The 17,843-nt window shown below is 40.3% G+C and overlaps 1 protein-coding gene across 2 annotated transcripts in view; it reads right to left on the bottom strand.

Moving 5' to 3' along the window:
* Positions 1–583: 583 nt before the first annotated feature.
* Positions 584–17,843, bottom strand: part of tgfbr2b (transforming growth factor beta receptor 2b) — a 44,437-nt gene continuing 27,177 nt past the window's right edge. For both annotated transcript variants that reach the window (XM_085472928.1, XM_085472929.1), the window contains 7 exons: positions 12,926–13,242; positions 12,601–12,849; positions 12,394–12,507; positions 11,590–11,727; positions 9,564–9,705; positions 3,165–3,292; positions 584–1,706 (listed from right to left, as the gene is read on the bottom strand). In XM_085472928.1, the coding sequence (XP_085329054.1) occupies positions 1,446–1,706; positions 3,165–3,292; positions 9,564–9,705; positions 11,590–11,727; positions 12,394–12,507; positions 12,601–12,849; positions 12,926–13,242 (1,349 nt within the window). In that variant the 3' untranslated portion in view covers positions 584–1,445. The remainder of the gene's footprint in view (positions 1,707–3,164; positions 3,293–9,563; positions 9,706–11,589; positions 11,728–12,393; positions 12,508–12,600; positions 12,850–12,925; positions 13,243–17,843) is intronic.

The following is a 17,843-nucleotide window of genomic DNA, read 5'->3' as shown; positions in this document are numbered from 1 at the left end:
CTTTATAGTATATGAAAGGGAATCCTTGTATTGTCAATTGCAGAAAACCTCAACATCTCGGCATTGCATGCATATATAAATGATAAAGCTTTGCAGCCTTTGCAGTTAGCAACTAAAGAGCAGATATTTCCTCAGTTGTGGAGGACAAAGTCAAGCTGAAAGTGAAACAAACAGATAAGTAGCTCTGCATCTAAATAGGTCAGCTGATAACTAATGTAGTTACCATAACTTTGTGAGGTGGGGATTGCTCTGCTGCCTCTAACTGGTCAAACATGAATAAATCCAGCTTTCACTTTTAAATCATTTTAGTTTCACTTACCTGATCCAAATATATTAAAGCCTAGACCACTAAAATTAAATTTATTGTACTTCTGACCCCAAAAAATTTAACATAAATTTACATATTTGATTTATAGTTTTTTGCTACATCTGGCATGTTTTGTGTAGTTTATTGCTTACAGCTTTTGATCTTAAGCAAACAAAAACATATAAGTGTGTTATGGCCAGAGAAAGGACACTGATGATGTAGAAGTCTCATAAACTAATGATACAGTTGGAGTTAGATGTGAACAAAACAGTCATAAAAAGGAAACATGACACAGTTTTAATTAACAGTTTTGAAAAAAAAAAATCAGTGTCAACAGAATCAGCATACAGATATATTTAATTCTTAAAAGATTTACAATATCTTACATATGGTACATATTGAAAAGCGGGATAAACGATCTTTGGCACACTCAGTTTCCTGGTGATACAGACAGAAAACATACACAGTTGTAAAAAATGCATCTTTATACAGTCTTTTGATCTCTGCATAAGCGCTGTAGAAGGAAGACTTTCCCTTTTAGCTTTGATTTGTCATCTGTATTACAGTTTATGTCTCTGTGTACAACGTGCTTGCTTATCTGGAAAACAAAGTTAAGGCATAGCTTGGTAGAAAGAAAAAGAACACACACATACATTCACACACCCACAGACACGTATTCCTTTAATTTCCTGCTGGTGAGGATGGAATCTGTAGCATCATTAGTGTTAAGGCGCTGCTGACAGTTTGGCTCAAAGTTGAACACACAAAGGCACTTTCAGGCAAAAGGCACGTTAGAGTACATAAAAACATCTGTAATAAGTAGTAGGTGGTAAAGTGCACACTGAATATCTTTGGTATAGGATGTATTGCCCAGTTTGTTTCTCGTGGAGAGACCTTGAAGAGAAGCCCGTCAGACTCGCCACGCTCAGCGTATCTCGAGAAGCTTCCAGTTATCTTTTTTGGTTCTGTAGCTACCAGCTGATTATGTCGAGCCACATCTTAAATGTGGCGAAGACCAAAAGCATCCAGATGACGCTGCGACTCACACTCGGCTTGGCTCAAAGTCCTACAAGAGCTGAGCTCCAGGACACTATTCAGAGTTTAGTCCTCAGTCCCATCCCAGGAAGTGGCATTTTTCTCACTTCTTGTCGCTAATGGAGCAGTCCACAGCTATGATGTTTTGTATTTCTGTAATTTTCACTTCCTCCTCTGGGATCTCCACCTCTACTGGGATCTTTAGTTCCTCTACAATCTTCTCCGCCGAGGAGCTCCGGCTGGACAGCTTGCCCATCTCGTCTTCCAGCTCAGAGATGCGTTCGGCAATGCAGTGTGCAGTGAGGCGGGCCTCGGGATCGTGGTCCCAGCATTCCTTAATGGTGGCGCACATCACTGCCATGCCCTGTAGAGGGAGGCAGAGAGCATGTGTTATCAGATAGAAACTTTTTAAAAGAGAGAGAGTGCTAGGAGAATTCTACAAAAGCAAAGATGAGTGCAGAAATAAAACTATTCTATATATGTAGTTTTTATATCCCAGTGACCACTGAAATAAAAGTCAGATAATTCCAAGATAGTCACGGAATGCTGAGACTTGGTTAGTTTAGTTAAAACTTCTTACATATGAAATCAAACCGGTTATAGTGGTTCTAAGAGAAGTTATAAATGTACAAGCACTGAAGTTAAAAAGCAAATTAAAAGCAACACTTTCATTATTTGGAAGCAGTGAACTCAGTCGGTTTTAGATGTTACAAATGCATAAGGCAGCTTTCACCTCATTAAACCAAAGTTTAGCTAATTGCCATTTTACAGTGAGCAGAGTAAAGTTGGAGGCACCTCTACTGGGACTAAACTGTTATTAAAACCAAACCTGTCTCCGTATTTAGAAGGTGGCTGACTGTAGCACAGTAGCTGCCTGGAACCGCTGTGACTAAAATGGTTGTAGTATTTATTGTACTTCAACTTTAATGCATCACATTTGTTAGAGAGCAATGCTCTTTTTTTCCTTCTCTCACCCCAACCGGTCACAGCAGATGGCCCCGCCCCTCCCTGCGCCTGATTCTGCCGGAGGTTTCTTCCTGTTAAAAGGGAGTTTTTCCTTCCAACTGTCGCCAAAGTGTTTGCTCACAGGGGTCATATGATTGTTGGATTTTTCCCTGTATGTATTATTGTAGGGTCTACCTTACAATATAAAGATCCTGTGGCAACTGTTATTGTGATTTGGCGCTGAATTGAATCTTCCACTTATGTGACTGGCATTTATGTCAGCATTAACATGTCTCTCTGTCTCTGCTGTCTTCACACAAACAAGCAAAGCAATTTATGATTAGGATTTACCAAAAAGATTGATTGAATATAGGGAAAGTGTTAAATGCAAAACTGTTTAAAGAGCAAAGAGACGAGCCACAGCCTATGCTGAAAAATGTTTTCAAGTGTCAAAGGCCGGCTTTTACTCTTTTACTGCAAAAATTAGTTATTTAAACTTGTTCTCACTCCATTGTGCTTATTAGCTATGAGTCCATCACACAGGTAAACTAACTAAACTAAACCAAAGAAAAATAATAATAAGCATAGAAAAATAAATAAACTACAACAAGTACAATGTACAAAAGGGGATACATTATCGTATAAATTAGTTAAACATACTATTACATTCAAAATGTACACTTGTGTTATATAAAATTATGTGTGCAAAAAATCGTGACAATAGATACATATTTACTAATGTAAAATATGAAACTTATTTGAGTGTTCACACTCAATTGATTGATTGTGTTATTTTAATTTTCATCCTAACTTTTGTTCTACATTGTAGAAAGCTGCATCTACAATTTTGATTAGTACTGCAGTCTAATGCACTCACCTGGTGCCTGAGCCAGCTGTCGGGGATCTCAGGCCTCCCTCTGTCTCTCAGCACATTATCCTTCATGCTCTCCACACAGGGGTGCTCTCGCACTTTAGAGCCGTACGCCGGCTCGTAATCCTTTACTTCTGCAAAACACAAGCACAACTCACAGATCAGACATGGACTGCAGACCCTAAACTGAGCTGCAAGTAAACCACATCCTTCTTTACAGCCACTTGTATGTACCAGTATTTGTCATTTTCAAAATCTTGAAAGGTGCGTATGATGATATGTGAAAATTTTAAGATAAAGAAGAAAAGGAAAGAGAGGGAGAGGGAGACTGAGTGTGACAGGTGGCTGAGTTAACCTTACTAGAAAGTGCAAAAGCATCCTGGTATGAGGTCATTACACCCCAAAACCACTGAGCTTGAATTTCCACCCGAGCTTTGAGCCTTGTACGCTGGCACCAATAATGCTGACAGTGGGAATGAATTGCTTTTATGAAGCCTTGGCGGGAGGAAAAATGCCCACTTTGGCACTCAAATGACGATCGTGTCTAAAAACAAACAAATCAGCTTCCGCTAACAAGCCATTATTTGCAACCTCAGAGCAAAGAACACCAAAATAACAATCGGTTATTTTTTTTACTCTTTTATGCTCAAAAAATAGCTGGGGTGCAGGGGGTGGAAGGGCATCATGTTGAAACCATGAAAAATGAAAAACAAGGCTCTGGGATTGGGTCCAAACCTCATGAAACCGAACTCACAACAGCTGCAGTCTGCCTCCAACCCCGGAAAGGAAGGCTCCCAGGATCTCACAGTTGCTGTGTAATGAGATACTAATCACTGCAAACTCATTTCTGTTTGCCCATCTGACACCGGAAATGATGCACAAATAATTAGCAAATAATCTATCCCTGGACGTCAGTGTTCTTATGCTTAATAACAAAGTGTTCTTCCCAACCTGTCAAACACTGGGTATTATTCTCTAATAAACTGTCATTTGTGCTACATTTTGCTGCAGTTTGCTTTTCTCTGTTCTGCTGCCTCCAAACCAATGGTCTTTGGAAGTCCATTTGATTCTAAAGGGAACTAAATCCTGACCTGGTGAGTCACACAGGTCACACTCAGTCCAGTGTCTGGGTGGATCTCTGGGTGTTTTAGTCAGTTGAGGCTGACCACATTTTAGACCAGGTCTAAATATCCTTGACTCTATTTGGGCTAAGTACTCGGTTTCCCTTTACATTCGGTCTCTCGTTTTCCAAAATATTAGTCATGTTTGGTTAAGTTTCACTAGTTTGGTTTGCAATTCTTAAACGCCTGCTGCTCAATGTTCGTTCGTGAACTTTCAACAGCCTCACAACCATTTAACTGGCACCTCTGAAGCTTCAAATCATCTCACATTGTCTGCAACAGCACTTTAAGAACTTGGAAATTTTTCTAAACTTAAAGTGTATTTACCACCTTTGACCAAAGATGCAGTCATTGGTATGTCACTACCTATAGTAAAATCCTAAATTTCCAAACTCAATATCCTTTATGAGATACAGAAGTCATTTCTCAATATTTACCATCTACATACATTTTTCTATATTTTCACTACCTAAACATTTTTGGTACAGTATAAATTATGCTATACTATAATTTGCTATTACCGTTAAAACTACAGCTACAAATGTTACTCCCTTGTTTGTTTAAAATGACACTAGAAATGATGGGAGATTACATTGGAAGTCAAGGGCTGCATTATGAAGCACTACCAGAGCAAGCTAGGCTAACACACAGCTGTCACTTAAGCTAACCAGTGTTTTTTTCTGCATGTATCTTTAATAAAGGACCTATTATCTGAATAAGCTTTAGGTGATGAGTGTCAATTCCCCATTTTAAATTTATTTATGTACAGTGAGAGAGTGGAAACACGAATTCAGAAAGACCAGAGTTGAAGAAAGCGGCACTTGTAGCTGTTCAAATTCCCATTTAATCTCAAAGCACTTAGTAAATGTCTACATAGCTATGTATATTTCCATATCAACTAGATGCTTTGATGTAGTGGTTAGCAGAATGATGCGGTGAAATATATGATAAGTGATGCAGTCTCATATAACCACGTGCAGCCCTGCTGCTTATCCTCAAATACAGGAAGTTAGGAGGTTGGGGTAAAATCCCGCAGACAGGAAACTGGAGGGCTAGGATTGGGACTATGTGCAGAAACGCTGACTCTACAGACCCACACTTCCTGTTTTGACATGTGGAAGTTCCCTCAGTTTTAGTATTTTAAAACAGGACCCAGCCGGGCATGGCCCATTCCCTGCAGGGCTATTTATGCCAGGCCTGGTATTGTCCTCAGCTTTCTGCTGTTTAGATCTCCTGCTGTGGAGCTGGTATAAATACCACACATTTTCCTGGACTGCATACAGCTGAAGCACAGAGTTGAAAACAGAAATAAAAAGAGGTGGAGTACCTTCTAAACATCAAGACATCACAGAGTGGAAAAGGTCCTATTTCATGCTCCATTACTGATTTGGCTCTTGTACACTTGTCCTTTTTCTGTGAATGATACATGGGGACTACACGTGCGGTCTACATGAGGCGGGGCCTGTTTTCCTTCTCTGGACCTTTGAAAAGCTATGAGAAGAATTTCATCTGAGAGGAGATTTCAAAAGAGACTGCAACCAGAGCTTCAGTCTCACTTTCCTCTTGCTGTCTGGGGCCCGCAGTTAAAATCCTGATATATTCAATCTAAGTGCTGGAAAGTGGTTTACGACAGTTTCCTTTTCAGATTATCTGTCTGAAACCTTTGTGGCCTGAAGGTTAGCAGAAACCCCGTGGCTGGCTACGCTGTCTGGGATCTGCTATCTCCAGACAAACATCTCCATGTTTGGCGTTTGAGAGATTTCAGACTCTCGAGAGAAGTATAACATGAAACTGATCCCACACTGATGCAAAACAAACTACATTGCAAGAAATGAACCTGCGTAAACTCTAATGAACCACACTGTCATCGAAACAAAATCTCCTCTCCACAGAAACAAAGAATCCGCCCATCTCTAGAGAAAGTTGTGGGCTGAATTCCTGTGGCAGGTTTGTGGCTAGCACTTGGGGTGCTGTGAAGTTTAATGTCAGTGCTGTTAGTAGTACTTTGATTGGGGGGGGGGGTTACAAGTTGAAATAGCAGATTCCCTCCAAATGAATACCTGAAACTTAAAAGAAAGAAGCAGTCAGTCCTATCTTCATGTCTGTTCTCATTTGATTGGTTTGTTTGGAATTACTGTATTCTTCAGCTCTTTGTCTGTTTAGTCTTATTTGACTTGTCTTTTACTGTTATTGCTCTTTATCTGCGTTATTTTTATTTTAATGGGTAATTTAGTATCTGACCGGAGATGACACACTTAGTTATCTTGAAATGTTTACACTCAGCTGCCAGTTTATGTAAGATACACTTAGCTAAAAATAACTAAAAGCTATTTAGAGAATTTAGAGAAAAACAAAAGAAAAAAAGCCACCAACAGAGATGTTATAGTAATATAAAATAGTATATTGCACAGCTATGACATCAAAATTATGTGGCGCATGGACCTGGGTCCTTTGAGGGTGTCCTGTGGGAGTCTGTTGGTTGTAAGACTTAAGTGGGTCAAGCTCATTCTCCTGCACCTGGTGCATTTATTGTTCACCCAACCATCCATTTCCTACTGATTATACATCCGTTTAAAATGAGATTCCAATGCAAGGATGCTTCATTGAATTAAACACCTGTTGCTTCAACTCTTCTCTTCTTGTGTGTCTCTCTCCCCCTCCTTACTTTGCATCTCTGATAAGAGGGAGTAAGACATGAGAAGAGGATGAGAGGAAAGGGAGGACGTGCAAACTAAGAAATGAGAAAAGGGGTATATCTTAAGAGTTCCACTTCCTGTGGAAATGTTGAAGAAAATATCCTGCTAGGGAACATGGCATACCCCTGTTGTTGCCAGAGGTACAGCAACAGTTAGAGGGGTGTTAACTGTTAAAGAAAGCAGCACACATGTATCCAAGATTTCCCAGTAGAAAATTGCATTGTAATAAAATTGTAAATATTCTTCACCGTACGTGTAATTTTAAAATTAGTCACAAACTAAGTCCTACACACTCAGTGTCGAGAAATTCTTCAATCTAAACATCATCAGGGCAGGATTGTTCTTAAGGGCTAACCACGTTACTTTTAGCTAAACGGGTCGAATGAACTGGCAACTGAGATTACAATAACCCTACAGTAATTACAGAGAGTGGTCTCAGTCTTGTCTAAGGTAAAAAGTGAGCGTATTTCCAAAATGTTGATCATTAACTTCTGTGTTCTTTTAGCTTTTTATCAACCCCTCACCAGCTGCTGCTAATGGCAGTGTCCCTACATGGCCCACAAGGCTTTTGCTTGGCATGGTGCAAACCTTTCTCCCTGCTCCATTTACTCTGCATAACCCTCAGCTCAGACTGAACATGCGGGCCCTGCTGCGCCCTGCAGGCTAATTCAGGATAAGTAAATAAAATGCTCAGAGACCCACGGAGAATGTACTATAAGTGACCACAACAACAATGCCAGAGCAGGGTAGTATTTCGATCCACCATTCTGACCCCTGTTGTTGCGGTGGAGACAGAGGAAATACACACACACACACACACACGCTCACACACACACTCCCAGATTGAGACATGGAAACAGGATGAGATGAGGGCATCTGTCTAAGACCTCCATTTCTGTTCCACTGTCTCCAGGTGACTCTCTTTACTCTGAAGAAACACACACACTCTGTGTAGACAGAGGAAATAAACACACACACACACACATACACACACTCTGTGTAGACAGAGGAAATAAACACACACACACACACTGGAATGTGACTGTCTCATTCTAAATATCTCAGACTGTCTAGAAAAGCCCAAGAGACAGAGGGAACAACATAAACCACAGAGAGTCCCTCTCTACTCTAAGGAGACTGGAATAAAACACACAAAAACAAATTTGTGTGAGCTGTACTTCATTAAAAGGTCCTCTCTAAGATTTAAAGTCTATAGTACAATCTAATTTTGCAAGGTGAGAATTACTGATAGAAAGATTTTTGATCAAAGTGGCATTAATACCGGACTCACACACCCTCATGTGCATAAGAGCGAAATGATTCCCTTCCAGCACTGAAACAAAACTGGTGGTATCAAAACTCCCTTTCCTAATTGTGTGCGTGTTTAGCTACTGTAAGGTAGTAGTGTGTTGTTGTGTTGTTGCCCTACAGATTGTTCCTTGTCCTCGATTCTCGTGATCTTCCACTGACATTTGAATTGGTGGCTTAAGAATTGCCTTTCTGTTCTTTACTGATGATTTGGTACTATTCATTATACAGCATGCAGCCAAATGTGAAACAGCTCGGTTGTGTGTCACCGGTTCCCTGTTTAGGCCACGAATATCTGATTGCTTGGACTGCAGTTCATTGCTTGGTGGATTAGGAGTTTCTATTTCTATTTTTTTCAACTGGCAGAAAAAGCAAGACAAGACCAGAACAAGTTTCAGGGATCTAACTGTAACCCTTACACTAAAACCACATTCTGAGCCTCAAAAATAAATTAAAACACACACACACACACACACACACACACACACACACACACACACACACACACACACACACACACACAGCTGAAGCAGGTACAGTAACCACTCCAGCTCTCTCCCCCTGATTTCCTGCCCAAAGAAGGGCAACCGCACGGTTCAGATTGTCTCCCTCACACATCAGACATTCCTCAAATTCCTGCTGCTAAAGCTGAAGGTTGAGGTGCAGTGCAACAGATGAGGCCATCAGCCTCCTTGCTGCCCCCATCAAAAACAAAAGCCTAACAGTAAACAGTAGTCCTGAAACTACTGTCTACACTATGTAGGTCTCACACACACACGGTAGCAGTTTCAAGCAGCTTTCAACACATTGGCCTTCAAACGTATTGCGTGAAGTCAGCTGATTAAAGTGACCTTTTCCTTTTCTTTTAGTAATTGTGACGTATAGGAAATAGCCAAATACTTCCAGTTGTTTCATGACTGAAGGGACATGACCGGAAAGAAAGGAAGGTAGAAGATAAGCAGTCATTTTTATGACATTGCATTACACACGGCACAAACTGAGTTAGACCTCACACACACCTTCATTATGTGACATGTTAACATCATTCTGCCCAACTGCTTCTCCTGCTGAGCTTGATCTGACAGGCCAAAACTCACAGAGCATGCTGTCACTGTAGAGTCATCTCAGTTGCTGAGACACTTCACCTGAGCAGATTTGTTTTATTCTGAGAGTGAGTGTGCGCTTATGTGTTACATTACATCATACTTCCCACAGCTTGGTAATTACTGAACACGTTTGTGTGTTTACATGTGTGTGCAGTGTGCACTGTGTGCACTGACCTCCAATAGCTTCACACCTTGACGTCATCTCCCACAGGACCAGAGCCATGGAGTAAATGTCAGTCTGCTTGAAAGACTCGATGTTCTCCAGATTTAGTCGGGCCTCCAGCACCTCTGGTGCCATATAGCGCGCAGTGCCCACCTGCCGAACAGAGGCAGCAAACAGGGGTTAACACACAAACAGGCACACCCAAGCATTAAACAGATTATCACCTTATCACTACACTGTCTCTCAAAGCCTGATTAATGGTGCTGGTGCAATAAATCAAAGCACTGGCTCAGTGGCAGAAGACCTGACTCACTCCTCGCTTCATTCAGAAACAGGTAAGAAAAAGAAATGACATTTGACATCATAAAACAGAGAGATTCTAGTCTAGCCATTCATCTGTTTGATGTGCGCTGTTAAATTACACATAGTAGCTACTGCACTGTTTGCTCCAGACAACTTTCAATGTTGCTGTTATGCTGCAGTGTTTCTGTATACTCCAGATGCATTTCTTCACAGCCAGACATGGAACAATATATATTTTTTGCAAGTCTGCAGAGTCCTACATTTAATAGTCAACCTCCAAGCCAAGATCAACAAGTTGTCAAAGTTTTAACTAAAAGCAGATATAGAAAATTAAGTCTCAGCTGAAGACAAACTCAATTCAAGGTCACGTCCAAAATAAAGATCTTTAGCCTCACGTTAAATCACAAGTCAAGACAATCAATGACTTCCAAGTCAAAATCACAAATTCCTGTCAGGAGAAATCCGTTTGAGTTCAAACCAAACAAGATTAAAGTCCAATGTTGAATTATTTAAGTATTATTTCAAGTCTCAGCTTAAACTCAGTGGCTTAGGTGAATATTTAGAACATACTCTCTCCCAGTTTTTACTGAAAGTAGAGGGATACCATTCTCATCAAGTCGCTGCACGTCAAATCTAATAGTTTGCACGTCTTTGCAACTGTATGCTTGCAAATCTTGGGACTCTTTTGATTTTGTAAAGTAGAGTTTGGAGTCATCATGGACTGTAATGGAAACGTATAAGCTGAAAGTGAAAGTGGAACAGTTTTCTGCCTTTAAAAGTGACGTTTGTGCGTCAATCAAAGTCAATTAGCATAACCGTTTTGCATTCCATCTACTTTCCCACGAGTAAAACGGTGGCTTGTACTGTTCCACAGTAACCCAAGCAGTAATCCAAATGGCTTTGAGTTTAGATGTGCAAACTGGTCAAATAAGCTAGCTGACTGTATATGCAAATTCATTCTTGCAATGCTAATGCAAGACTTATGTCCTTTCCACCACAGGTACTCTGTCAGTTCAACAGCTTTGTAGTGCATTTACATGCATTTGTTCCATTAGTGCTTACCATGAGCATTTTCCAAATCTGTCTTTTCACTGCTGCTTTAATAACCATAAAACATCTGAGATTTACATAACATCAAATTTCCCATGTGCTGTATATGCAAAAATACTGCTGACATGGTTTTGCGAGTGGTTGCACGAGTTGCATTTTTATGCAAAGAAAAGTTCGACCACACGCGCACACATGATTGAAAAGAATTTACACCGAAACCTAAGCTCAGGATAATATCTGACAGAGACACACACACACAGTCACGGAAGTTATAATTACAACCTACTAGCTGGGAATTTCCAACTTTTAATTGTGAGTGGAACCAATAGTGACATTGAACAATCATACTCCGGCCTACGCATGAGCTGAGGTTAAAACCCCCCCAAAAAGGAAGAAAAGATTGAACAGCCAGGATTTTGTTGTGGTTGCACTCACTGCACCTCTTCCTTCATCACTTGATTACTGATCAGTCTGTCAGTTTTCTTTTGTCAGCAAACAATCAAACACATTCTCAGGAGAAGTAGGAGGAAGGCAAAACAAACACAACCCGCTCATCAGATATGGTGAGATATGACAGCTACAAATCTATTACCGCAGATATTTGCAGGTTATGCTTTTGATATCTCTTGGCAGTTGTGTTTAAAGACCATTTGTTAAAAAGAGGAATCCATAATGATATTTAACCTGTCCACTGTTGGCAAGTTCATCCACTGACAGGCTGCTGTCCAGACAGAGTCCCAGGCCAAAGTCACAAACACAGCACGTCCCGTCGTTTTTCACCAGGATGTTGGAGCTCTTCAGGTCTCGGTGGACTATCGGCACCTAGGAGAATAACAGACACTTGATCGTCCAAATGAATAAAAATAATAAGCATGAAAGCAGAGATCAAAATGGTAAAGAGATAATACGATGTATGTAGCCTGAGTTACAGGATGTTGATCTGTTGACTTTTCCCCTAGTGTCACCAGGCATTAAGCATTGTGTCCTGTGTCTTTTAGAAAACCTTAATCTAGCTGTAATTTGATGCTGAGAAAGTCCCTCTTGGCTTTACATTTGACATTTTTACTTAATTCAAAGAGTGCTACAGGTTTGGGCTGCTGTGAGGACCTCCCTTCATCTCACTCCCTGCATGTTATTCACTGTTATTTGCTCCCTCCTGTACTTTGTATTTTTTTTCTGTTTGTTTAAAGGGAGTTCTTCCTGTCAGAGATTATGAGTTTTTTTTGTACCGTGTAGGATCTGTACTTTCTACACTGCATAAACTAAATTTAACTGAACTGAATTAATGCCATCGTCTCACTATAACAATTCGATGTATCCAGTTAATATTTGCTAAAAACTTGATGGACAGCAGTACTCATAACAGGTGAAGAAAGGCTGAAGTGTTTTTATTGGAACAAGTGTCATCTGAATGCTGCTAACGTGGCTAATAGCAGTCACATGGATGGATTGCTGCCCTACTGCTAAATATGACTTGTGATCTTTAACCTTAGGGCTTCCACAGGGGAGGCGATCACTGTGTAGGTGGGCAACACCCCGTGCCAGAGAGCTGCTGAACACCTGCAGCTCCTGCCAGCTGATCACGTGATGTGTCAGGTACTCCTAGAAGACAGAGATGTGACAGTGTATTAGCATTTTGAGAAGTTACAAACTAAAGTAATACCACTTTCATATTCCGGACACTTGTGCACTCACCTGTAGGTTTCCTTTGGGGTGGAAGGCCGTGATCAGCCAGTACTGTTTCTCCACCTTCCGCTCCTCAGCTGTCAGGAAGTGGAGGATATTCTCATGTCGGAGGTCTGTGTTGGAGAAAATGTCCTTCTCGTTCTTCCAGGAGGCGTACTCTTCGTAGGGGAAGATCTTTACAGCTACTGTTTCAAACTGATTCCACGTAGTCTGCTTCAATTTAGCCTTGTATACCTGAGCAAAGCGACCCTTTCCCACCTGGGACACAAGCAAAAGTTAAGATTAGAGTTTGAAGCAGCACAGCTCCACATATGTATCAAATATGTTTGCATACCAGCAGATCCAGCTCTATAGGCAGCGGCTCTGTGTTGTGGTTCAGACTGTTGGCATGAGTCGAGCTGCTGTCGGACTTATCGTCATCTGTCATGATGGCGCAGGCGTCACTGCAGTCCAGCCCACCGGCTATTGGCTTACGCTTAAAGTTAAAGCTGCTCTCCCATTGGCGGTTGGGACGCCTCTGCCGATGGATTCTGCACCAGTAGAACATTCCAAAAAACGCGATCACCATCACCAGCAGGGGCAGCATGCTCACCAGAACTGCAGATATCAAAGAGTGGTTGGACTCCAGTGGATCTGGAGTTGGATCCACAGCTGGGGAGAGAAGATGAAAAACATGAAAAAAGTGTGAGCATGAGATGCGTAAGCTAATGAGTCCCAACTGAGAAAGAAGACGCACAACGATAACATAAGGTTGTGTGACATCAGAAATGGAAATGTATCGAGATAGTAGCAGAACGCAAAAATTCCCCATGTAAGAGCTAAACTGCTCGTGGGTGGACTTTGAACTGAATCATGAAAGTCAGCTATGAGGATACGTTAAGAATATTGTTAAAAAATGACTCACCATCATTTGCTGTCATGTTATTAAAACAAAAAAAAATTCTCCCTGCTGCACAAAACGCCTTCAGGTTTGCTCAGAGTTTTCCTTAGCTATCTGAAGCTAAGGTGGGAAGATGTAGATATTTTTGAAACCGCCAACGTGAGTCAGAGCTCTGTTAAAGAATGAGCATAATAGTCTTCTTGGGACTGTCATGAAGCTATTAATGCAAAGTCAGTTTTTCAGTAGACTGTTTTATGATGCTGATGTGATTCTAGTTGGTATTGTTGATTTGGTGAGATGCATTAACAACCTACAGTGATCAGTGGATTCTGGAAAAGTAACTTTTGCATTTGAACAGCTTGTACTTACAGCTCGTGTTAGTTTCACACAACTTTTTTGGCACCTATTACTAATTAGTAGATCTTTCTTTAAAATGAAGCCGGGGTCGACCTTTGCTGAAAAGGACACGCAGGCTAGTTTCTGTGCTCTGTGCGGTGGATGCAACAGCAGCACACGTCAGTTTCCTCCCACTGCCACCACACTGAGGACACCACAGGGAAATCATTCTTAAACCCTGCACTATAAAAACATCATTGTGTTCCCCACTCCACAGACAGCTTGAAATCTTTTACTGTCCATCATAACAAGAAGTGCAAGTTTGAACCTTTTGGTTTCTGATCTTTTCAGGGACCTAACTGTGCAGTCAGAAGGTTCACAGTTTGAGCAGGCTTTATAGCTTTGTGAGCTATAGCATTAACTCCATCCACTGACTCTGACTGCCAGCTGGGACAGAATGGCAGCCAAGCCTCGGAGCTCCAGCGGCAGTGAAAGAACAGTCAAACGCTTGTCTGTCTTGCGTTGGCCTGGCCTGGACTGATCTGCTCTAGCCGGGCACCTTTTCAAAGAGTGTCTCACTCATAGTCCCAAGGGAACATTACCCTCCTGAGCAAAGCTGCCACATTGGCGAGCTGAAGGAGGTCAGGCCAAGGACTGACCATTGAAGAAAATGCTCCACCCTACATCTACTTTGCAGTAAGATTTTCCACTTACAGTACATGTATTAGTGAGCACTATAGAGGCTCAAAGTATACAAAGCAAACATCAGCATATAGAGCAAAAATAAAAACTTCGAGCTTTGATACTCTGTGAATTCTTCTGTATATCATAGACTGAATGTAATCACTGACTATGTATAAAATGTAGACTCAGCCACACATGACTGAATCTAACTGTTGTGAAGTCTGCTCAGTGTTTTGTCTGACAACCAAGATTTCGAAGATACTGCATGTCCATCTAAGCATAAACTTTATTGCCCTTTTAGGCTCTACTGGGGACCATCATTTACACACAGAACGCACTGTTGTGTTCAGTAATACTTGAAACTGGGTAATAAACTTATCAGGAAAGTATGTACTGAGGTCATAGAACAAGGGAGCTGAAACTTCTGTTAAACCAGACACTAACTGACTACCCCTACTGGCCATGAATAAGAATGGTTCCACATCTGGAAAGCAGAGAACTGTTGTCCATTTAAATACAGTTAAATGCACTATGCAATGGCCTTTTTAGCAAGCTACCTAGCTACAACTATTGTTTATTACAATCCAAATTCCAAAAAAGTTGGGATGCTGTATAAATGTAAATAGAAAGAAAATGCAATTATTTGAAAACATTTATTCACATATCAAATGTTCAAAATGAGAAAATTAACCATTTTTTTTTACTAATGTCTCAAAAAAGTTAGGAATTGCCCATGTTGACCACTCTGTAGCATCCCGTCTTGTTTAAACGGTTACAGCAGATGGCTGCACCTCACTGAGCCTGGTTCTGCTGGAAGTTTCTTCAAAGTATGTTTTTTTTCCCTCACTGTCGCCAAGTTGTCTGATTCTTGGGGTTTCCTCTATCTCTATAAAGTGCCCTGAAGTGACTGGCATTGTGATTTTGTGACATATAAATAGAAATGTATTGAATTGAACCAGTTGCTGGACTTTTGAGCATTTAGTGATGTCTATGGGTTCTAGACTTTAGGCTCCAAACATTTTCCATTCAAGTTTCTTTAAATTTATGTTATGAATGTTGAAACTCTAAAAATGCTAGCCTTAAGGAGTTTATGTAATTTTTTGTAATTAACTGAATTAAAGCCAAGTGCACAAAGCCACTTCAATCACACATTAATAGTTTGACCTAAGAGCCACTGTGGTGGTGCACAAAGGCAAAACTACACTGTTCCAAAAAATAGTAATGTCAAAGTACTTTACTGTGTAGTTTACAGTTGTGTACTGTTTTTCTAGAATATCATTACATTTACATAAGTAGACTGTGATCTGACACGTCAAATGTAAAATAACATAACATCACTGTAAATGTAATAAAACACAATTTACTTGTTTGTTAAATATATTTTGTTGTACATATGCATATTTAGATCGTAAAAATACATCCAGGAATGTCTCCCATCATGCCTTGGGACATGTGCTGCTGTTTAGATGTTCTTGTTCTATTGTTTATGGTTACGTTACTTTTAACTGTTATCTTGAATGTTGTGTTTACGCCGTGGTGCAGCGTCACTGACAGTTGTTGTTTTGTAGAGAGAGTGCTGTACCATGAGTGACTTCTGTTGTGCTGTTGTTGATCCTTGAGGCACATTGTAGCACAGCAAGTGTTTTAATAAGGAGCTCCCCCTACCAGCTTGGGGTTAAATAACAAGCTCAATCTCTCTCTGTGAGCTTCTTTGTTAAGATTTCTCTGCATGCCACAATGTAAAACATTGCACGGACACGCTGTGCTAATTATATATTTTAAAAAAGAAATGTAGAGGTAGGAATTGCAATTAATATAAATAACATGACGCTAAGCATCGGCCAATGAATGTGAACTAACAACAAGGTCGCGGGTAACGCTGCGACCAGAGGAAAAAAACCCTAATATGAAGGTATTTTACTGCATTTCACGGTAATGTTCTGTTCTTCTAGAATATCATTAAAGTTACGTAAATAGACTTTGACTTCACATTTTGAATGTAAAATGTTAAATCACTGTAATGTAATACAACATAATTGTCATGATTATCAAATGTATCTGTCTGTACATATGCATATTTAGATTGTTAAAATACATTCACAAATGTATCATGATCTCACAAATATCTGTCCGTTATTTGAAAGATTGAACTGTTGAATTCAAATGTAATGCTATGGAAAAGTATATAACATGATCCCTATAAGCTTGTGTTACATCACATAAGTATTATTATCGCTGCTAGTTAGGCCGTTCGTGGCTCAAGAGTTGGCAGTTCTCCTTCTGATCAGAAGGTTGCCGGTTCGCGCCCCGGCTCGGACACTCGCCGTCGTTGTGTCCGTGGTCAAGACTCTTCACCTACCGCCTACTAGTGATGGCCAAAGGGGCCGATGGTGCGATATGGCAGCCTCGCCTCTGTCCCAGGGCATGCAATCAATTATTACGTAAACCAACTGTTAACTGTATATTTCTGTACATTTACGTATTATGATTCATATTTCCACATTCATTCACCTTGTTTATAGGTAATTTCATCGTTTGATCGCGTAAAAATGTTCCTAATCTAATGTCTAAAAGCACTTGGAAAAGGCAGAATCCCATGTCAAATTAGCTCAACAAACTCTATTTTCATTACTGAAAATAACCGTATTTTTATGGGACAGTTATTTTCTGTTATTTTACGGTCATATTTTGGCGCCCCAGCTGCCGGAATATTACCGTTTTTTTTAAGATGTTTTTTTTCCTATTTATAGATGATTTCATTGTTTAATCACATTAACATGTTCCTGATTTAATGTTTAGCGGCACTTGAAAAACGCGAGATCCCATGTCAAATTAGCGCAACTAATTGTATTTTCATTACTGGAAATAACCGTATTTTTATGGGACAGTTATTTTCTGTTATTTCACGGTCATATTTTGGCGCCCCAGCTGCCGGAAGATTACCGTTGTTTTACGATGTTTTTTGTAACAGTGTATAAAACACTTGTCTTTGTCCCAAGCATTGAAGAGGGAACTTGCCAAAGAAGACAAAGACAATAATAATGCTACAAAAATGCAAGCTTGCCATCTGTGAACCTGTAGTTAGTCTTAACGAGCTCACTTTGTTAGCTACAGATAGTAGATTTAGGACTGGCTACAGCTGTCTGCTGGAATGTCTGGTTTGGTTTCAGTTCAGTTCAGACAGACACTGATCTGATAGCCTACACTTCTGTATTTTGTCAGCTTTAGAGCTGCATAAACACACATATTATTTGTGATGTCGCCTAGCAAAAATGAAACCATTACATTAGATAAAAATGTAAGACTGTATTTGTCATGTCAACGCTCACTCTGATCTTTGTGACTTACGAAC

The sequence above is a fragment of the Copadichromis virginalis genome, linkage group LG11 (assembly GCF_057382275.1).
Source record: "Copadichromis virginalis isolate Kocher_CV1m ecotype Utaka linkage group LG11, C_Virginalis_male_GT1.1, whole genome shotgun sequence".
NCBI classification, from domain to species: Eukaryota; Metazoa; Chordata; class Actinopteri; order Cichliformes; family Cichlidae; genus Copadichromis; species Copadichromis virginalis.
The sequence above is the reverse complement of the archived record's forward strand: the minus strand, read 5'-3'. Positions and strand labels throughout refer to the sequence as shown.